Source organism: Spermophilus citellus (genome assembly GCF_964194105.1).
Source record: "Spermophilus citellus genome assembly, chromosome: 4".
Lineage (NCBI taxonomy): Eukaryota > Metazoa > Chordata > Mammalia > Rodentia > Sciuridae > Spermophilus > Spermophilus citellus.
Genome location: NC_138185.1, coordinates 29,548,456 through 29,569,536, shown reverse-complemented (window position 1 = coordinate 29,569,536; position 21,081 = coordinate 29,548,456). Strand labels below are relative to the sequence as shown.

The window sequence follows — 21,081 nt, the reverse complement described above, 5'->3', positions numbered from 1 at the left end:
AGCATCAAAGCAACTCCCAGATTTCTTGCTGCAAGAGAGGGGAATGATGTCAGATGCAAGGATAAAACACATAAATGGTAACATATACAGCTCTTATAAATATGTAACATGAAAGTGGAAGGGACAATCATTTTCACAAGTTTAACTTTACCCTTCCTTTTCATGGTGGCAACACTAGAAGTTAGACTTGGAGAATATTTTAAAGGCAGCATTAACAAGATTTGTTGACATTACGTGGCAAGCGCGCGCGCGCGCGCACACACACACACACACACACACACACACACACACACACGGGTTTAATCCCCCTGGGATCCCTGCTTCCTGGTGTTTACATCCAGCTATATAATCACCTCCCTTGCACAGTGAGCAGAATCACTGAATTGCTTCTAACCAAACCATATGGAAAACATGATGGGATGTCATTTCTGTGATCCACCTGGCTAGCAGACTCAGACAAGACCCTTTTGTGTCCTGATGAAGGAATAAGAAGCCATATCAGTTAGGTCCAAGTGACGAGAAATTGAAGGTAGCTTCTAGGAATTGAGGGCAGCTTCTAGCTGACAGTCAGCAGGAAGTTGGGACCCTCAGCCTTACAACCACTTGAAACTCATTCTGGAAGCAACCTGAAGAAGCTTAGAAGTGAATCCTCCTTATTTAGATGAGTATGTAGGCCAGCTGACACCTTAAATGCACAGAACCAGACTTCAGACCAATGGAAATTGTCAGATAAGAAAACTGAGCTGTTTCAAGCTGTTAAATTTATGTTTTGTTGGGCAGGGGTACTAGGAGATTTGACCCTGGGGCATTTTACCACTAAGCAATATCCCCAGCCATTCATATTTTTTATTTGGAAACAGGGTCTCATTAAGCTGCTTAGGCCCTCACGAAACTGCTGAGGCTGACCTCAAACTTGTGATCCTCCTATCTCAGCCTTCCAAGTCACTGGGATTACAGGCATGCTAATTTGTGATAATTTGTTATGCAGCAAGAAAACAATATGTGTCAATATGCTGTGGGAAAGAACAAGAAGTCCAGAATAAGGCAAGGATTTCTGGATGAAGTGAACAGAAGGCTGAAGTACTCATTAACTGAGACAGGGATATGGGGGGGTGGGGAAGCAGGCTAGCCAGAAAGATCACTTGGGATATGTTGCATTTTCAGTTCCTATTACATAATAGATTGAGGTGTCAAGAATTTAAGATATGGATTCAGGTGAAAAGTCTAAGCTGCAGCTATAAATTTGGGAGTCACCAGCATAAAGGCCAAGTTATCACATGAGATCACCAAGAGAGTGAATACATAGCCACAGGCAGAACAAGGGCTGTGCCCTGGGGTGTACCAGCATTCAGAAAACAGTCAGATGAAGAGGAACCAGCTCAAGAGTCTGTAAAGGAATAAGTAATTAGAAAAAAAAATCAAGAGATTGTAGACAAAATACTGGTTCGAGATCTAACAAGACAAAGACTAAGAATGGGCAATCAAAACTTCAGCTACAGGGTCACACCAATCACATTCTGAGTGCTTAATAACCACATGTAGCTGCAATATGACAGCAAATACACAATATTTCCATCAGGCTCCAAACTTCTATTGACCACCATTGATCTAGAAAAACAGAACAGAAAGAATAAATCTGTACAGATATAGTTAGGGAAAATGTGGTGGTGGGAGTTTGGGCAAATCCTTTTCTGAAGATCTCTATTTTTCAAATCAGAAACGAAGCCAAGCCATTAGCTCGGAAAATAGGAGAAAAAGGCTGTGGAGATTTGAAATGTGAAAAGGAGGTATGACAGTAGAACAGAAGACTAGAAGAGGGAGAGGGGGAGTCAATGGATTACGGACCCTTCTGAGGGTCAAAGATGGTTGGAGGCAGGGTACTCAAAGAAAAATCTGGAAAGATTAGAAAGTATCTCAGGTCCGGTTCCCTGCAAGCAGAGAAATGGGATTCTAGGGCAAGTGACTCATCAAGGGAATGCTCTCTGGATAAACAAGTCAGGAGTGAGATAATCAAGATACAGTGGAAACAAAAGCAAGGCAGATATGCTCTCAGCTGAGATCTGGTTTTAGCACCATCTCAAGGTAACCACTGGAGCAGAAATGACACCACAGTCTTCCCAAGTAGAAGCAGGGTCTGGCTCTTGAACATCCATGTCAATCAGTCATTGGCTGGGACTATGTTGACTACAACCCCAGTTTGCTCAGGACTGAGGAGTTTCCTGGGATGCAAGGTTTTTCAGTGCTATACCTCGGAGAGTCCCAGGTGACCTGGAATGATCAGTCGCTCTACTAGGGTCTGTACCAGCTACAGGGCATAGCCTTCCAGGTATTTCTGGGTAAGACGGCTCCAATCTGCTAGGTCTATACTTCAGAGAAGGAGGCAGCTGTGAGCTGACAACAAACTTTCACCACAGCTGGTGACTGGGTGTACCAGTCAGGTAAGGGTATTGGAACGTGGGCACCAACAGTGTCTATCACAGAAGAGAGTGGCTGGAATGTAGAATACTTAGAATTGCAATCATGTGGAGGGACTGAAGTTACTGATAAAAGACACAGTTTAGGAGGTCCCCACACTAAAGATGTGCTTGAGAAAGAGTGGGCTGCAGAGACAGGATTACCCCTGAATAACTATGGAGCTTTCTCTGGGTTGTCTGGCAAAGGGAGCAGAGACTGATCACTGTATTTCCCCGAGTGGGGAAGGGGGAACTCTGTATGATCAATCTCCTGAAAGATCTCTAAGTGCTATTTGCACTATTCCCAGTGCAGACAACTCTACTGAAGAAATACACATGAAATTGCTTTAAATCTGTGTTAAAAAAAAAAAATAAAACCAAAACCAACTAAAATAAGAGGAGATTTTATATTCATATTTAGGAAATGTGTTCTAGCCAAAGAAAGTATTTTGTGTCTATGGTATGGAGAAAGAAAAGAATCTGGTGGGACAATAACCTCACCTGACAATGGCAGGGCTCTGATCAGAAATTAAAGGGTTTGAGTTAACACAGCAACCATGGAAACAGAGATTGGACCAGTTTTACTGAGAGACACTTTGAAAGTGTACCTGTTGGTCTTGACCTAGTACTCAAAGGGGAGAAAGAAATTAATGGAAAACTTCAGGATTTTAGCTTGACTAAGCAGCTGGGAGACAAGAGATATCATTAATATCAGGAATAAGAGCAAGAAAACATCCAAGGTAATTCAGAATATTCATTTTGGAGTTTTAGCATGATTAGTAGGGAAAGTGATGGTCTTTCAGAAAGAACATTTTTTGGGGAGCTGGGATTGTGGCTCAGCGGTAGAGCGCTTGCCTAGCACGTGGGAGGCCCTGGGTTCAATCCTCAGCACCACATAAAAATAAATAAATATATTTTTTAAAAAAAGAAAGAAAGAAAGAAAGAGCTTGTTTTCTATAAAAATGTATGCATTTTTTTTAACCAAGAAAAACATTTAAAGAAAACAGGAAATATGCTTTCAAATAGTGTTAAGGGGAGAATATTAAATAGATGCGATGCAAGTTCCATCTAATTTTCAGATTTGGGGGTAAGGAGATCATCTTTTTGGTATAAGATGCTAAAAGTAACTCAGAAAAGAATCCCACTCCTGCTGGGGTTGTGGCTCAGGGGTAGAGAACTTGCCTTGCATGCGTGAGGCCCTGGGTTCAGTCCCTAGCACCACATAAAAACAAACAAAATAAAAATAAAGATATTGTGATCATCTACAACTGAAAAAATATATATTAAAAAAAAAAAGAACCCCACTCCTCAATCTACCATTCCTCATTTTACACAGAGGAAACAATCTCAGAGACTGACAGTTGCTCAACTAGGTGGAATAAATTTCCTGTTAACAACAAGAGAAAAAATAGCAGCAATAGTTCAGTGTATTTTCCACATATTCTTTCACAAATTTTTGGTGAGTTATTCTAAGTTGCAAAAAGTTATTTCACTATAATACTTTTATTAGTCATTAAATTTAATTAAAAAGACTCAAGAGAAGGAAAAAAATTGATTACATTTTCCAGCATATTTGCTCTTTTCATTCTGTTCTATTCCTGAGGTTTTGAGACTCCTTTTTTCGTTTCATTTCTGTTTAGAGACCTTCCTTTATCACTGTTATGGGAAAAGTCTACTGCAAACAAATTACATTTTCCTTCATTTTAGAGTGTCTTTTGATTTCCTCTATTTCTATTGTCCCATGTTTGTTTCTCATGTCTTAGTGTCCAGGATTTTTAACTGTACTTACTGTAAAAATGGGAAAGTAACCTTCATTTCTTTATGATTAAAAACAAAAATCCCTCTTTTCATATTCTATTTCTAAAGCATTTATAAACCCTGTGTCCTTCAAGCTTGTCTTCAATTCTGAAATTATTTTGGAATCTAAAATTCTTAACTTCTAAACAATATTTTTTAATTTAAAAAATAAAATTCTTAACTTCCAGCCAGGCATGACAGTAACTGCCTATAATCCTCCCAGCAATTTCTGGGGCTGAAGGAGGAGGACTGCAAGTTAGAACCAATCTCACCAACTTAGTGAGACCTTGTGTCAAAATTTAAAAAATAAATAAATAAAATTTTTTTAAAAAGATCTCAGAATGTACTAAAAAAAGAAAAAAAAAAGCAAACAAACAAACAATCAAATTTCTGAATTTTTCTAGTTCTGATTAGATTGTTCTTGCATACTATATACTTAGCTTGTTTTGGAATACTATATTGTAATTTTCATCAGTTTTATATTTTTCTATATTTAATGAAGGGGCTTATTTTATTCCATACTCTCTTTTTTCTGATAAGAACTTTCCATGATATTTAACCTTGATATTTTTAAGTAAAATTGCTTCTCCCTGGAGCTGGGGTTGTAGCTCAGTGGTAGAGAGCTTACCTCGTATAGGTGAGGCACTGGGTTCTATCATCAGCATTACATAAAATAAACAAAACAAAGATATTATGTCCATCTAGAACTAAAAAAAATTTTTTTTTTAAAGAGAGAGTGAGAGAGGAGAGAGAGTGAGAGACAGAATTTTTAATATTTATTTTCTAGTTCTCGGCGGACACAACATCTTTGTTGGTATGTGGTGCTGAGGATCGAACCCGGGCCGCACGCATGCGAGGCGAGCGCGCTACCGCTTGAGCCACATCCCCAGCCCCTAAAAATTTTTTTTTAAAAACTGCTTCTCCCTGTGTTTTCACAGGGTAGCTTCAGGATAGTTCTACCTTCTCAGCTCTTCAGCTCACTCTTTGCTGTTGCAATGGAATGTTCACACAGATGGCAGTTCCCATGTTGAGAAACCTCACTCTGTTCCCTTCTCACTGAACCTTCTCTCACTTAGTCTCCACTATCCCTGTCCTGTTCATTATGAATTCTATTCTCAGCATTTCTCCTCAGTATGGACTTGCTCCTGCAAAGAAATTGTGGCTGGGCAGTTAAAGAAAGATAGAAACTTTGGCTGGTTCACTTTGAGAATAAATACAGCACAAACTGCTCCAGACCCTTCAAATTCTACTATGGATCCCTTGAGCTTACTCAGCTACTAGAATATACAACATCCTGCAGTCCCAGCTGTGGCTCTCAACATGGTTTGCTAAGCCCATGAGTGAGTACCTTACAGCCATTCTGGATGCTACGGGCCTCCCACTGCTGCTCTTCTGTGCTACTCACTCCTGCACAGAAAGTGACCCATGCAGGGCTTATAGCCATCAACAGATCTGCCCCACACAGTTGACAGTAAACCTTCAGACAAAATTTTCTTACAGATGTTGCTCATTTGTCTTTTGTTTGTTTGTTTGTTTGTTTGTTTCACAGTACTAGGCACCCTACCACTAAGGTACATCCCCAGACTCTTGTTTTTTCATTTTGAGTCAGGGTCTCACAAAGCTGGCCATGCTAGCCTTAAACTTTAAAACCTCCTTCCAGGCACTCAGGTGTTTATTTTGCTATCCTATTGTTCTGGACTAGTGACTGTATTTCATAGAACTCAGAAACTATGCCATGAGTCCCATATTTCTATCTTGAAAAATAGATGCTGGTGTTTTATAATCTTCATTAACACAAAGGGCCTAAAATAAACTTTCACATCACAAAATCACAATGAGTAAGTATTTACAAATTTCTTCTAAAAGTAAGTCTCCCTACAACTATTAATTCAATTAACACATAAAATACTCCCCTGTTTATATAGCCGACTATAAACAAATAAAGTAAAATACCAGAAAAAGTATCTCAAAATGATAAATTAGCACATGGCTTAAAAATGAATTCTTTGGGGCTGGGGCTGGGGCTATAGCTAGTGGCATAGTGCTTTCCTAGCATGTGTGAGGAACTGGGTTTGATCCTTAGCACCACATAAAAATAAACAAATAAAATGAAGGCATTCTGTCCATCTACAACTACTAAAAAAGTTTTTTTGCTAAGAATAAGGTTAACGAACAATGTATTGTGGTGCTCAATTTCAAAGATTAAGTATATCTGAAAAGGCTTGGAAGATTTTTTAGTAACAGGACAGATGATTTCTTTTCCTTTTGTTTATTTATGCTTAATTGTAAAAATGAAAAACTAAACTTCTTACAAAAAATTTTACAATAACTTACGCTAGAACCATGCTGTAATCTGAGTGGTTGAACATATATCCTCCAACAATCCACATTATGTTTCCATTGACCACAGCTTTATGAGATGCTCTGGGCAGCTTTAAGTTTGAATATTCTTCTCGAGTCCAAAATGACTGGTTAGCTGGCACAGGAACTGAACATCCAGGTCCTAATAAAACATAATAAATTAGCTTCACTAAATGCACCTGGAAAGTTTACTGCACTTCATTTTAAACATATAAATGCGAAATTTTTCTAAAGAATATTTAGTCTCTAATTTAGCATCTGTATTTCAAACAAATTTCTTTGTGGTTTTAATTCACTCACAGTATTAATCGAAGAATCCCTAATAAAATTTAAAATCATATACTTTCTAATAATGACTTGACCATATCCAATGTAGGTATTTCAGTATCAAAAGTCCTACTTTATCAGCTTCTGGTGGGAAGACTACACAAAGAAATTATTAATTCAAATTGAAAAACCTAAAATGTAACAACTAGACCTAGGAGTGATAATAAAACAAACAAACAATAACAACAAAAAACTACCCATCTTCTAGTAAAGCAAAGAACTCAACAGAGGTAAGACACAACAACAGATGTAAGGTCTGGCTTCTGCTACACTCTTTGCAAGTAGTTAAAAATTGGTACTCAAACATGCCAATTGTTAACTACTTACTATCACCCAACCCAACAGATGAAAGCATGTAAACACACACATTTCCTTTTAAAATGAAAAGGTTCTGAGGAAGGAATAAGTATATAAACAAAGTCATCAAATCAACAACTGCCCTTAGTCCTTATGGAGTCCCCTAAAGCACCTTTAACAAGCTATTTCTCTAGATAATAACTTTAGGTGACTGCTTTAAGATTCTAATGCATAATCAATTTTCTCAGAACATGGAGAAAGTTTTAGGGGAAATAGCATTATTGTCAGCTCTTGTCCCATCTCCCAACTTGGTTCTATGCTGTGTCCTCTTATGGCTGAGACCAGGTTCTTAAAACTTTCATAAATGAACTGCAAAATGGAAAACCTCTCCACAATTCTAAGGAGACCACAACCACATAGGTGAGACATTAAAAGATTTGTAGGAAACCGCATAAAGGGAGGAGAAAGCTTACATGACCCCTGATATATGATGAACATAAGTTGTACAGATGCTAAGAATAAGGTTAACGAATAATGTATGAAACTAGAAACAATTTGTGAACTGAAAGAAAAACAAGAGAAAGAAGCTCCTACCCTGCCATTCAGAGAAGCAGGAGCATCCTCTGACATCACTTGAATTGCAGATGCCTCGATGAGGAAAACCACAGTTGTTTGTACAGTAAGGAATGTCACACGCGTCACCTTTCCAGTTTTCAGAACATTCACACTCCACACTGCCACTGCTGTTGCTGGTCTTACATTCTCCTCGGCCTGAGCAATTATTCGGACACATGTCAAAACTATAAAGACAGTGAAAAAGCTAAGTCAACACAAACCAACACGCCAATGAACTTGGCAGAACTTCCTCCTACACAAGGCTTAAGGATCTCCCTGTCTCTTCAGTTCATTCACAAGCATAAATGCAGTGTTTACCACTCAACCCAAAAAGGGTCCCTCCACACTGCACAGCTTGGGCATGTGAGCTCAAACCCACCCTGGTGGAGGCTCATGAGAATAGGGCAAAAAAACAAGTAACTCATAAAATTAAAGAAATCACAAGGAGAGAAGAGATTTGATCACATTTGTTCAGATTTAGCTCCTCAAGTCTGGGACAACTATCCTATTCTTCTCGGTAGCCCACTAGTGACAAGCGCTACAACTTCCAAATTCATGTTTGCAAGTGTGGGAAGGAAGAGGACAAACTTCCAACTACACTCATAGTACCAGTAGCCCTCTGAATATCTCTGAAAATTTGTAAAACTTAAGATTATTGCCCAAAATCTTATATTTTAAATTATTTAGTAAGCTGACCCATTTCAGATGGAATGGAAGCAGGGTTATTGTAACAAGGTGTGAGTTTAACCATAATATATCTCTTATTAACATGGCTTAAGATAACTATATAGATAGTGCTTAGAAATAACATAAAGGGGGCAGATAAATGAATTATCATGATACTTCAAAAATATAGACTTGTTCTACTACTGAGTACATGGCAACTGTTAATATTTATTAAATTGTACTTACCAAAAAAATCCCAATGTTTTTATCCATTAGCAAGAAATGCCCCTCTCTTCCAGGAGAAGCTCAACAGCAGCAACACCTGGGTTTAAACTATGGCCCCACCAACAACAACAACACTTATATTAACAACTTATTTAACCTTTTCACCCATTTCCTTAATTGTAAAATATATTAAAAAACTTTAAATGAGAAACCCATGTAACCTGCTTACTGAAATTCCTAGCACAGTGTAAGTCCTCAATATTTTAATATTATTATACTATTATATCATTATTATTAAAACATTTCATTTAAATAAAATCACAAATATTAGATTTAAATATCTTACTTGTAAGTGATATTAAATCCAGTCAAGTTATAAGCGGCATCGCTAAAAAAATGCAGAAGGGCATAACCTGATGTGACAACCACCTCGGGAACCGTCTCATTGCCATCTCTTTCAGGAACAATGAGGCCACTGAAATGAAAGCACATTTCTTATAGCACAATGTTAGCTGTGTTAAACTGTAGCAGAGACAATTCAAAAGTTCATCTTTACAACTTTAGAAAGCACATGCAGGAAGAGGGGTGAATTCCTGTGATGGAAGCACACAGTTACCCTATTAGTTGTCCTTCTTTTGCTAGGTTTCCTTTATTCTGGGTTCCATTTCTAATAAAATTTGAAATCAATAGTTCTATTTTGATACATCTTTTTATAATTCTCTAAATCTTCACAATCACATAAAGTAGTAACTTTATAAGTTGATAAATGAAAAATCTATAGTACTGGAAGACATAAAATATTTACTTACATAACAATATGAAGAAGCTAGATAAACCCAAAACTCTGACACTACTGGCATTCTGATGCATTTTCTTTCCCTAATTGATACCACTGGCATTTTATGTTCGATTTTACACATAGCATACCACAGGCCTTCCCTGTCACTAAAAGCTCCCTAGGCTCTCCCAAGGACCTCACTCAGAGGCCAGGACATAATATTCTAACTAAGTACTGCTTTGGGGCCAATAAATCCAGGTAAGGAAAAAACTGACTGAATCGAAGGGTCTTATTTTCCAGAAGTGAGATGCTCAATTGAAATCCTGTCTGATCAATCCAGATTGTCTGAGCACACCACCTCACACCACCAACAATAAGGATTACCAGTTCTAAGTTAGCTTTGCTAATTTACTACATGACTTATTATGGTTTTGCATTCTTTTCTACTCCTGAAGTTAACAACTTTCCTATGTCTACTTGCCATTTGCATTTCTTCACGTGCTCTGACTTTCCCACTATCAATTCACCTCCCCCACCATCACATTCAGCCAGTGCCTAGGTCCTTACCAACTCCCATGGAATCTGCTGCACACACTCCCACTGATGATGAACATCAACTAGTACTCTCCCCTTCACTTACTCACTCTTAACCCCATTCCCTTCCTAGAGCACACACCAGGTAAACTCCCACCTCAGGGTCATAATCATCTTAAATGCCCATTCACCCTGACCTAGTGATTCTCTTTCTTTATAGAGGAAATACTTGCTCTCATTCACAAAAGAAAATATACAAGAATCCTAATTGCAGCGTCACTCAGATGGGAACACGTTGAAAGCATCAAAGTGCTCATCCACAGGGAGCTGCTGAATGAGGCCTTGGGCATCAGGAGCTCACCCTGGCATTCTGATGGGGCAGGAAGGTGCAAAACAACAGGCCTAGAATCTGGGTACCATTTACCTGAACGTATATAAGTGCAGGAAGACTACATAAGTGTGGAATGAAGACAAGAGGGCATGGGATTTCCATTTAATTTTTAATATGGAAAGAGAACTCTAGGAAACCTAACACTCAGAAGGCACCCCAGGGGTGTCCAGAAAACACTGACATATTTTCTACCAGGTATTCAACTAACAAATATTTACTAAGTCCTTACTACATGGGAGGCTCTGTTCTAGGTATAAGGATAACGACAGTGAAATAGACAATGTCCCTACCCTCAAGGAGTTCAGTTAGAGAAATAAATAAGCCCTGACACATCCTTACTGCAAGTGTGTATTCACACAGGCCAGGCAGAGATCAAACCATGAAGGGAAACAGGGCAGAGAAGAGAACAGGAGGTACTGGGTTAGAAAGGCAGTTGGGAGGGCTTTCAGAAGATGTGACATTTGGTCAGAATCTTAAGTGAAAGTTCTGCCATCACCACGTTTTCATTCACTTTACACAGAGGTCGAGCAGCCTTTATCCAAAAGCTTGGGACCACGTGTGTTTCAAATCTCAGATTTTGTCAGATTTGGCAATATTTGCATATACATAATGAAATATCTTGGAGAAAGGACACAAACAGAAACAGAAAACTGATTTACATTACATGTACACCCTCCAGACATATAACCTTAAGGTGATTATTTATATAATATCTTTAATAATTTTGTGCATAAAACAAAGTTCCATGGTGTGGAACTTCCCACTCGTGGCATCATGTCAGCATTCAAAAACTTCTGTGATTTGGAACATTTCAGATTTCTGAATTAGGGATGCTCCATCTGTACCAGAATGTTGAAGGGATAAGTACTTGCAAGGGCAGGGCCTCTTACAAACAAGTATGTCAAAAGCAATCTTCCCATAAGAAATATAGGCACATTCCAGAAAAGATCTGGGACTGCAGTCACAAGTGGGAGGTCCTTGCACTCTCTATTAGTCCAGCATGAATTTCAGGATCAAAGTTACTTGAGCTCCAATCCTTGCTTCATGTCACTAACATCTTTAAGCTCCAATTTCCTCAAATGCACATAGGAGGAATCCTGTCCAGCTCACAGTGACATCATGAGGATCAAATTGGTGGAGCATATGCAGGGCTTAAGCCTCCCACTAGGAGGTGCTCAGTAAGTGATAGCTGGTGGCCTTCTTCATATGGTGGGGACATTTAAATATGCAGGATGGGGCTGGGGATGTGGCTCAAGCGGTAGCGCGCTCGCCTGGCATGGTGCGGCCCGGGTTCAATCCTCAGCACCACATACCAACAAAGATGTTGTGTCCGCCGAGAACTAAAAAATAAAATATTAAAAAAATTCTCTCTCTCTCTCTCTCTCTCTCTCTCTCTCTCTCTCTCTCTCTCTCTCTCTCTCTCTCCTCTCTCACTCTCTATTAAAATAAATAAATAAATAAATATATATATATATATGCAGGATGCATGACTTTACCACTGGAGAAAGTGGATCAGCTTTCCCACTGTCAGGGAGACTTAGGTATTTGCTACTATTTGCTTCATAAACTTGAAACTGTGACAGCTTCTCAGTGTGTGGATTTCTCCCAGTGTGAAAGCAAAACAACTGGTTTAAGACAAAAATAAACTTTTACAGAGTAAATGAACAAACACAGCCTCCTTCAGCACATGAGACAAAGGAAGGCCTGTGGGTGAGGAAGGGATGCTACAGGCTTGCCCCAGCTGTCACCCTGAGCAGCCTCCAATGGGAAGTTGGTAAGTGCAGGTGCAGCCTGGGCTGTAGCTACTTATTAAACTGGAGCAAATCAAAAATGGCCTGCCCTCAGGTTGCTCATGATTTTATATTTTAAACACAGACCATCATTGTTTAGAATCAATTGTAAAAAATCATAGAAGTAGATAGACTCGGCCTGTTTTCAGAAGGTATTCTCGGTTCACAGTCTTTTAACAATTGCATCATCACAATTTTACTTGCTTCAAAAAATAATAACTCTAAGGCTGGGGTTGTGGCTCAGCGGTAGCACACCTGTCTGGCATGTGTGAGGCACTGGGTTCAACTCTCAGCACTACATATAAATAAATAAAATAAAGGTCTATCAACAACTAAAAATATATTGAAATAATAATAACTCTAAAAGGAACAGTGTTCTTTTGAAGAATGTTCTCAGGGAGGAAAATCATTGTCCTTCTGAATCACCACAACCACCTTTGTATCTCCTACCTATATACCCTAGCAGAATGCCTGCACCACAAGGTACTCATGCACCTGTGGAATACCCAACAAATCATAGTGCTGCAAGAGTCTTAAATTGCTTTAGTGGTTCTCATATTTGTATGGTAATGCAATTCTGTTAAAGTGATTTTATTTAGAAATCCAATATATAAAAGATAAATGTGATCTACTGGTTTGAAGTCAAATAAAACATAGTTTACAATAAGCCCAGAGAGAATACAGGTTAAACTAACACAATAAAACAACTTCATTTTCAGTTTCGGAAGCTGCGTTCTAGAGCATTTGAATGATGTACTCAAGAGATTTGGGCAGACAGATTTTCTGAATCTTGCTTAGTTTTTTTTCTTTTTGTTGTTTCTTGGTCCTGACTGAACATCCTGCTGCCAGCCTCCCTCTACTCTGGACCCTCAGCATATCACCAATTGGTTGAATCCTCTACCCAAAGTCCTCTTGTCCCAACTGCACTCCATTCCTATACAAATCATCTTGTGGAGAGACTCTTATTTGAAATTGTTTTGCACACCAGTGCTTTAAGGGTTTTGTGTTTCAGGTAAATTCCAATTGTTTGCATACTGTTTTATTTTAATTTTAGGAAATTAAAAGTCAAATATGCCATAGGTTAAATTTTAATATAATCAGTATCACTTAAACAACTCTCTGTACATATACTTCAGCTTCTCTTAAATATCACTGATTAGAACAAGCACTGCTTCCTATTAGTTTACTTGTTTCTATTTCAATGCACATGTCTGCTCATTGAATACACAGTTTGGGGAAACCATGAAATTACACACATCTACTTGGCACATGTTCCTACAAGGGATACTGACAAGCTAATTCAAAATGCCTGGCACTTAATAAGGCTCCATGAATTCTAGTTAACAAATTAAGTAACACGTGAATCCACAGCAAGTACTATGTTCTCCTAACAGCATACTTAAGTTTTCATGCTTTGCTAAAGTTTGAGATGTCTCTTGCTATAATACAAGGCATATTTCAAAGGCTGACATAAATGTATATGGGCCCAACACTTGCTCTTAGTCAACAGCAGGTAAACTTGGTAGTATCATCACGACTTAAATGCTTAGCAGACCTATCCAAGGTCTGTTCTTTGGCCCTGTACATGAACCTTTAAATATCCAAACATAGCTGGGTATGGTGGTATACTTCTGTAATACCAGCCAATCTAGAGACTGAGGTGAGAAGATAACAAGTTTGAGGTCAAGCAGCAACTTCATGAGGCCCAGTCTCAAAATAAAAAGTAAAAAAGGCTGCAGATGTAGTAAAGCACCCCTGGGTTAAAATCCCCCAGTACCAATAAAATAAATACCAGAAAATAGCCTACAGTCTCAGCTCAAAGTTATGTCCAGAAAGCCTTCTAAGCAAAAAGCGTGGAGAAATACAAAGGCACATCAGTCCCCTAACCTCTTGGCCGTTCACTCCTTATGTACTCTTTATTGCCTCTCTTACTCATGTGAGACATCAATTGGACTAACACCAAATAAATAACACAAAAAAAAATTGTTGGTTTTTTTAAAGTCAAGAAAATAAAATCTTTCAAGGAACAAAATCTACAAAGTCAGCTTCACATGTAAAACTAAGCACTATAGTTCCATAGGGATATACAGTTTAGAAAAATATACTTTAAGATCCTCTCATGTATAAGTGTATTCTTCTAAAAAGTTTTCCTCACCCAGACAGAAATACAGATACACACACACATGCATACAATTATAACCAGACTTTAATTCAACAAATAATTCCTGTGAACCTAAGCAATGAGAAAAACACAAGAACAAGATGGGCATGGTTTCTGAGTTAAAGTTTTCACATAAATATTCAGTATATTACTCACATTTATACATTTTTTAAAAAAGTAAACTTCACCCCCACAATGAAGAGCAGATAAACTTGATAATACTATCATAACTTTACAGATTAGGAAACTGAAGAAAGATCAAGCAATATGCCCAGAAACCAATCCAGAAGCCCAAGAACCAAGTCAGGACTAGCACATAAACGAATGGACTCCAAACTTAGTACTCATTCCATCAAATGAATGTATTAGGTGATATTATAGTGAATCCTATAAGAAAGCAATGCAAGGCAGAGATTTAAATTCAGAAATAATATAATGATAACCGATTATTTATATGACTGAGCTTACCTAAAGGCAGCAATTAGTGGTGCATAAATTGAGTCCCCATCATAAACATATAAATGGTCCCAACTACACTCTGTAGCAAAATGATTGAAACGAAGTCTCATTATCCTATTTGGCCTGAAAAAAAAAAACAAAAACAAAAATAGTAATTGATAATTATCATAACTATTAAACATTGGAGAAAAAAAGAATTTACAAGAAAAGAAATAGTATATAAACAGCATTCCTCCATTTGTCAAAGACTCACTTAGTACTTACTATGTCCAAGAGGGCATTAAACATGCAATGGGAAACAAAACAGATGTGACGCCTGGGGCTTTGCAGTCCATTTAGCAGTCTAGGACAGCCAGTGTTTAACAGCCTCTGACCAATGCATTAGCCCTTCCACTTCACACTTCCTTTCTTATTCAACTTCAGATTCCACACTCTTCATTTCACAAACACACCTGTCAGTTCTCTAAACTTGCCTGCCCTCTGCCTCTTCGTGGCACTGCCTGGCAAAAGCCCTCGTCTACAAGAAAACATTTATCAGTTTTGACTTAGATTGAATCCAAAGAAAACTGAGCTGTCCTGGAGAAGTCCTGCCACCAGGCAGACTGCTTCCAGTACCCATCTCTGCTCAGCACTTCACGTGACACTTGGATTCTGCCAGCAGTCCTACTACTATCTCCCTCTCCCTCTCCACAATCACTAATTTTCAGGGACTATTTCAAACCTTCCAATTTCACCTTCCTGTTTATGCTTTGCACCTAGACAAAAATCCATGAAATTCCCATTTCCTAAAACAGATAAACCTGTTTCTACCTACATCTCTCAAATATTTAATATTTCCCTCTCATGGGAAAATATTAAGCAGATTTAAATCTGCTTAGTATCCCATATTTAACAAAGCAAAACATAAACGTTCTGATGAGAATGAGTTCATTGAAGAGATTAGTAAAATGGAAAACAATGTCACTCTTCTCACAAAAGTTTCTTGAAATATAAGAAGTAGTTTTTTCGCCCCCATTAATGTGGCATTTAGGTACTGGGTTTTTAGCTGTTACTTTTAAATAAATTCTTAAATAGTATTTTTCACATAAATATTCAGTATATTACTCACAAAACATAAATAGATATAGATATAACCCACATAAACTAAAGTTATTTGGAATCCTCAAAGGTAAAGAGTATGAAGAGGTTCACAGACTAAAAAAGTCTAAGAAATATGCCATAACAATCTACCATGAAGAAAAGGAAAAAAAAGGAAGCAAAAGCTGGAGGGATACATGAGGTCCAGAGAATGGGCATTTATGTAAGAATGGATAGTCTGATTTTTTTCATCACAATAACAAAATAGGTATTTAGGAAAAAACACAATATTATAATATCATAAGGCACTAAGCAAACAGTTAAAAAATATTCTAGCAGTTTTTAACCATTGCCATTGAAAATATATAAATTTCTGTTGTGTATAATTCATTTCTATTAAATCTACTTGAAGCTTTTTTTAAATTAACAAGGAAAATTAAGGTGCTAGAATATATACATCAGTTGTAGAGAGCTTCTTTAGCCTACACAAGGTCTTGCATTCGATCTCCAGCATTGCCAAGAAAAAAAATTTTTTTTTAATTTTTTTAAATCAAAAATCACTTGTCAAATGAAAAGTTATCAAGTAAGAAATATTTTAAGTACTTTATGGTACAAATTACTAATTTCATTTGTAGGAAAAGTAATGTCACACTGAGCTCTATCCTAAAAATAAACTTAAAAATAAAGTCAGCCATTACTACTTACTGTCCTTCAATGAGCCACGTGCACTTCGTTTTATATTTATAATTTCCAGGTCCATCTGTTACAAACCCCGAAGATCCAGTCAGTCTGTAATTCAAATTAAAAACAAAAAGTCTGTCAGAATTTCATATTAATAATTTATTAGTTCTCAAAATATTACAAATTAAGTAGATTGGGCACACCAATGCATGTTATAGTAGAAAATGACTACACAGTTATATTCAGATTGAACAAATTTTGCCACACACATTTAAATGAAATGAAAAAAAACTGCTTAAATCTTTTTGAGACATGGAAGTCCTACTTTGTACCAATAAAAAGGGCCACCAGAACTTATTTATAAATATGAAAAAGACTACATAGTTACAGTTAGAAGTAAAACAGTAACACTTAAGACAGCATAATTGTAAGCGCAAGACACAAACCCCAAGACACAATGAACCCAGCCACCTACCCATCAAGGCCATTTAGCTGCTGCTTCTGAAGTGGCCATTTACCATTCTTCCATAAGCAGAGTACCCCCTGTTTTCCCATACTTGTGCCATGCCTTAGTTTTTTTTAATAGTTTTAGATCTTGCCAATATGATAGGCAGACCCTGTTATCTAATTCTTTTGACTGCTATTAATCCTAATATCTGAATATCTTCTCATGTTTTGGCCATCTGCATTTCCTCCTCTGTGAACTAAGATTTCATATTCTTTGCTTACTTTGCTACTAGCTTTTTTTTTTTTTCAAATTAATGTTTAGGAGTTCCTTTTATGTATTATGCCACATATACAATATTTTCTATAAAAATATTTTCCTACTTCACTTTTTCTTTTATGCTTTGTATTCTAGAGTCTCTAGCTACACAGAAATTTTTAATATTTAAGAAGGATGCTATTTCTTTTCTCAAAGCTATTTCCAGATCATTTTCCCTCCCTCTTCTATCAACAATGTCAGCCTCTCTGAAACAGCCAATCTCTTCTGGATCTGCCTCCCTTATTTTCTGGGTCAGCTACTGACATCTCGTCACTCCTCCTCAGACACTGAAAATATTAACAAACCATTCATTGTTTTCCATTCATCTGCATCAAAATCCAAGATTCTTTCCAAAATCCAGCCTATTTCATTTTTTTCATTTTTTTATTAGAGCATTATAGTTATATATAATACTTGAGTTCATTTTGACAAAATCATACATTCATGAAATTTGATTTTAATTCCCAATCCTCTACCCCAAAAATTTTAGGATGATTTTTCTTGGCCTTCCCCTTTCAAGCCTCTCTGACCTTTCACTAACCATTTGGCTATTCACTAAAAAAGGGGAATTTCAAGTTAAAAACTGGCAAAATTTAAAAGGAAAAAAAAACACCTATAGTTCATGAGGGGATGTGAATAGCATATTCTCAAACATTGTTGGTTAAATTGTGAATTGTTACAGCCTTCTGGAAAAATCACTGACAATGTGGTTAACAATGAAAATTAGTTTAACTTGCAGAGGACACAACATCTCTATTTATTTATTTTTATGTGGTGCTGAGGATCGAACCCAGTGCCTCATATGTTCGAGGCAAGCACTCTGCCACTGAGCCACAATTAGTATTTCTTTTTGGCCCAGTAATTAAGGCATTTCAACAATATGAGGCCAGGAATATCAATAATAAATAAACTCCTTGCCACTACCAGTTTTTCAGATCAAGAATACACTCAGGATAATGCTACAGTAGAAACAAATAGGACAGGGAAACCCTCCAGGAGGCAGGTTTCAAAGGAATCAACATAATTATTTTTTTCTAATTTATTTGTATTTTTACACAATAATGTGCCCTATGAAATTTTTCATCTGTTAAGATTTTCCTTCTAATCAAGTACCTTGAACACTGACAAACTTTAAGCAAAGTTCTTTGGACATTAAAAAAAAGAGAGAGAGAGAGAGGGAAAGAAAGAAAGGAAGGAAGAAAGGAAAGGAAGGAAGGGAAATCTGCCGGTTGGCACATGCCTGAAATCCTAGCAACTTGGGAGGCTGAGGCAGGAGGGCAGCAAGTTCAAGACCAGTCTCAGCAACTTAGGGAAATCCTGACTCAAAATAAAAAATAAAAGGGGCTGGGGATGTGGCTCAGTTGTTATGCACCCTTGGGTTCAATCCCTAGTACCAAAAAAAAAAGCTATTGCAGGAATCTAAAACACTACTTCCACTATTCCTTTATATAAACATAGTGAATTAAAAACATTATACTCTTATAATATACTCTTATTATTTTATCTACTAGATATAATTCTGTAAAACTATTTTTTTTTTTTTTAGTGGTCCTAGGGATTAAACCCAGAGCCTCCCCCATACTAGCCAAATGTTCCACCACTGGTTTAAATCCCCAACCCTTTGTACATTTTATTTTGAGAGAGCATCTTGCTAAATTGCCAAGGCTTACTTCAAACTTGTGATCCTCCTGGCTCAGCCTATACCCTAGTAGTTGAGATTATGGGCCTGTGCCACCAACCATGAGTCCTGAAAATATACACGACTACTCTCACATTTCTCACATAATTTTTGCTTAATGGATTTCTTTATTTGGCCATCTAAGCTTATAACTATTAGACTCTCAAAAGATGTCCCTTTTATCATGGTTAATACCTGCTTAGTTTGATGCTTAAATACCAACTTATCTAACATTATTAATAATTACATAATTTTGTTTTATTTGTCTGTGCCTTTGATCTTTATCCAACTTTTTTATTTTTATTTTTTCCAGTATCATGGGTATTTTATCATTGAGTCTCACGTCCCACCCCCAACCAACTTTCTTTTTTTTCAAACAGGGTCTTACTATGTTGCCAAGGCAGACCTCAACCTTGTGCTCTTCCTGCCTCACTCAGCCACCTGGGTAGATGGGATTACAGGTTATATGCCACCATGCCCAACAGATCTTTACCCAACTCTTTCACATTTATTAACAAGTTTTCAAGTTTGTTTGTTCTAAATATGACCTGGTAAGGTTTTGTTTCTTATCCTGGTCTAACATTGTTTTACTGGCATGTTATCTATTCATATTTAATATAATGGCCACTGTACTGATTTGATTATTTCAATCAAATATTTTAATAAACCTTAAATGAGGAGTAATTCACATATAACAAAATGTGACCACTTAAAATGTACAATTTGATAAGTTTTGATAAGTGTATACATATGTAACCTTCCTCATATGATACAAAGCAGTTCCATTACCCCCAAAGTTCCCTCATACCCCACTGAAGGTAATCCTTCCCAACTGCTGTCTCAAGCACTGACCACATTTCTGTGACAACAGATTAGTTTTACAGAACTTGATTTAACAGAATCATAGAGGCATTTTTGTGTCTCACTACTTTTGATCAGCATGTCTGAATACTGTATGCATCAATAGTTTGTTCTTTCATATTGCTGGGTAGTTAGTATTCTCCTGTATGAATATGCTACAAATTCTTTATCCATTCTCTTAATGAACAATGACCACTCAGATTATGTAGTTTTAGGCTGTCATAAATAAAGCTACTATGACATATACAAGTATTTGTGTGGACATGTGTGTTTATTTCTCTTGGACAAATATAAAAAATGAAATTTCTGGGTCAAAGTATATTATGCACTTAAATTTATAAGAATTGCCAAACTGGGCTAGGGTTGTGGCTCAGTGGTACAGCATTTGTCTGATATGTGTAAGGCACTGGGTTCAATTCTCAGCACTATATATAAACAAAAATAAAGGTCCATTGAGAACTAAAAAAAAAAAAAAATTGCCAAACTGTTTCCTAGTAGTGATGCCATCTTATACTCCCACCATCAAAGTATAAGAGCTCAATTTACTCCATGTTGATGCCCACACTTGTTATAATTAGACTTTTCATTGTCCATTCCAGTATGTGTTGTGGTACCTCATGGTTTAAATTTGCATTTCTCTGGTAGTTAGAGATTTTTAGTATCTTTCAGATGTTAATGGTTCATTTCCACATATTATGACATTTGTTCTTATCTTTGCCAATTTTTGGCTTTTCTTTTTAGTGATACATAACAGTAAAATCTTTATATGACAGTAAAATTTATCACACACACACATAAGCATGGACTATATCTTATATGGTGTTTTGTCTTCTATTTCTGAGTTATAAGTTCTTCATATATTCTAGATGCTAGTCCTTTACCAGACATATATTTTGCAAATATTTTGTGAATCTACATCTCACCTTTTTGTTTCCTAAAAGGTGGAAAACATTTTAATTTTGACTAAGCCCAATTTTTCCATTTTATGGTTAGTGCTTTCTGAATCTTAAAACAAATCTTTGCCTATACCAAGGGAGGAAAGATTTTTGTCTCCCATTTTCTGTACTAGTTTTAGCTTTTACAATTAAGTCTTTAGTTCAGTTTGGGTTAACTTTTGTGGGTGGTATGAAACAGAGGTCAAGATTCACTTCTTTTTTATATGAACAT

The 21,081-nt window shown here is 37.0% G+C and overlaps 1 protein-coding gene across 2 annotated transcripts in view; it reads right to left on the bottom strand.

Annotated features, from left to right (window-relative positions):
- Nucleotides 1–21,081, bottom strand: part of ATRN (attractin) — a 144,180-nt gene that overhangs the window by 89,814 nt on the left and 33,285 nt on the right. For both annotated transcript variants that reach the window (XM_081289210.1, XM_081289209.1), the window contains exons 2-6: nt 16,637–16,720; nt 14,864–14,977; nt 9,088–9,216; nt 7,830–8,035; nt 6,585–6,753 (exon numbers count right to left, since the gene is read on the bottom strand). In XM_081289210.1, coding sequence (XP_081145336.1) covers nt 6,585–6,753; nt 7,830–8,035; nt 9,088–9,216; nt 14,864–14,977; nt 16,637–16,720 — 702 coding nt within the window. The remainder of the gene's footprint in view (nt 1–6,584; nt 6,754–7,829; nt 8,036–9,087; nt 9,217–14,863; nt 14,978–16,636; nt 16,721–21,081) is intronic.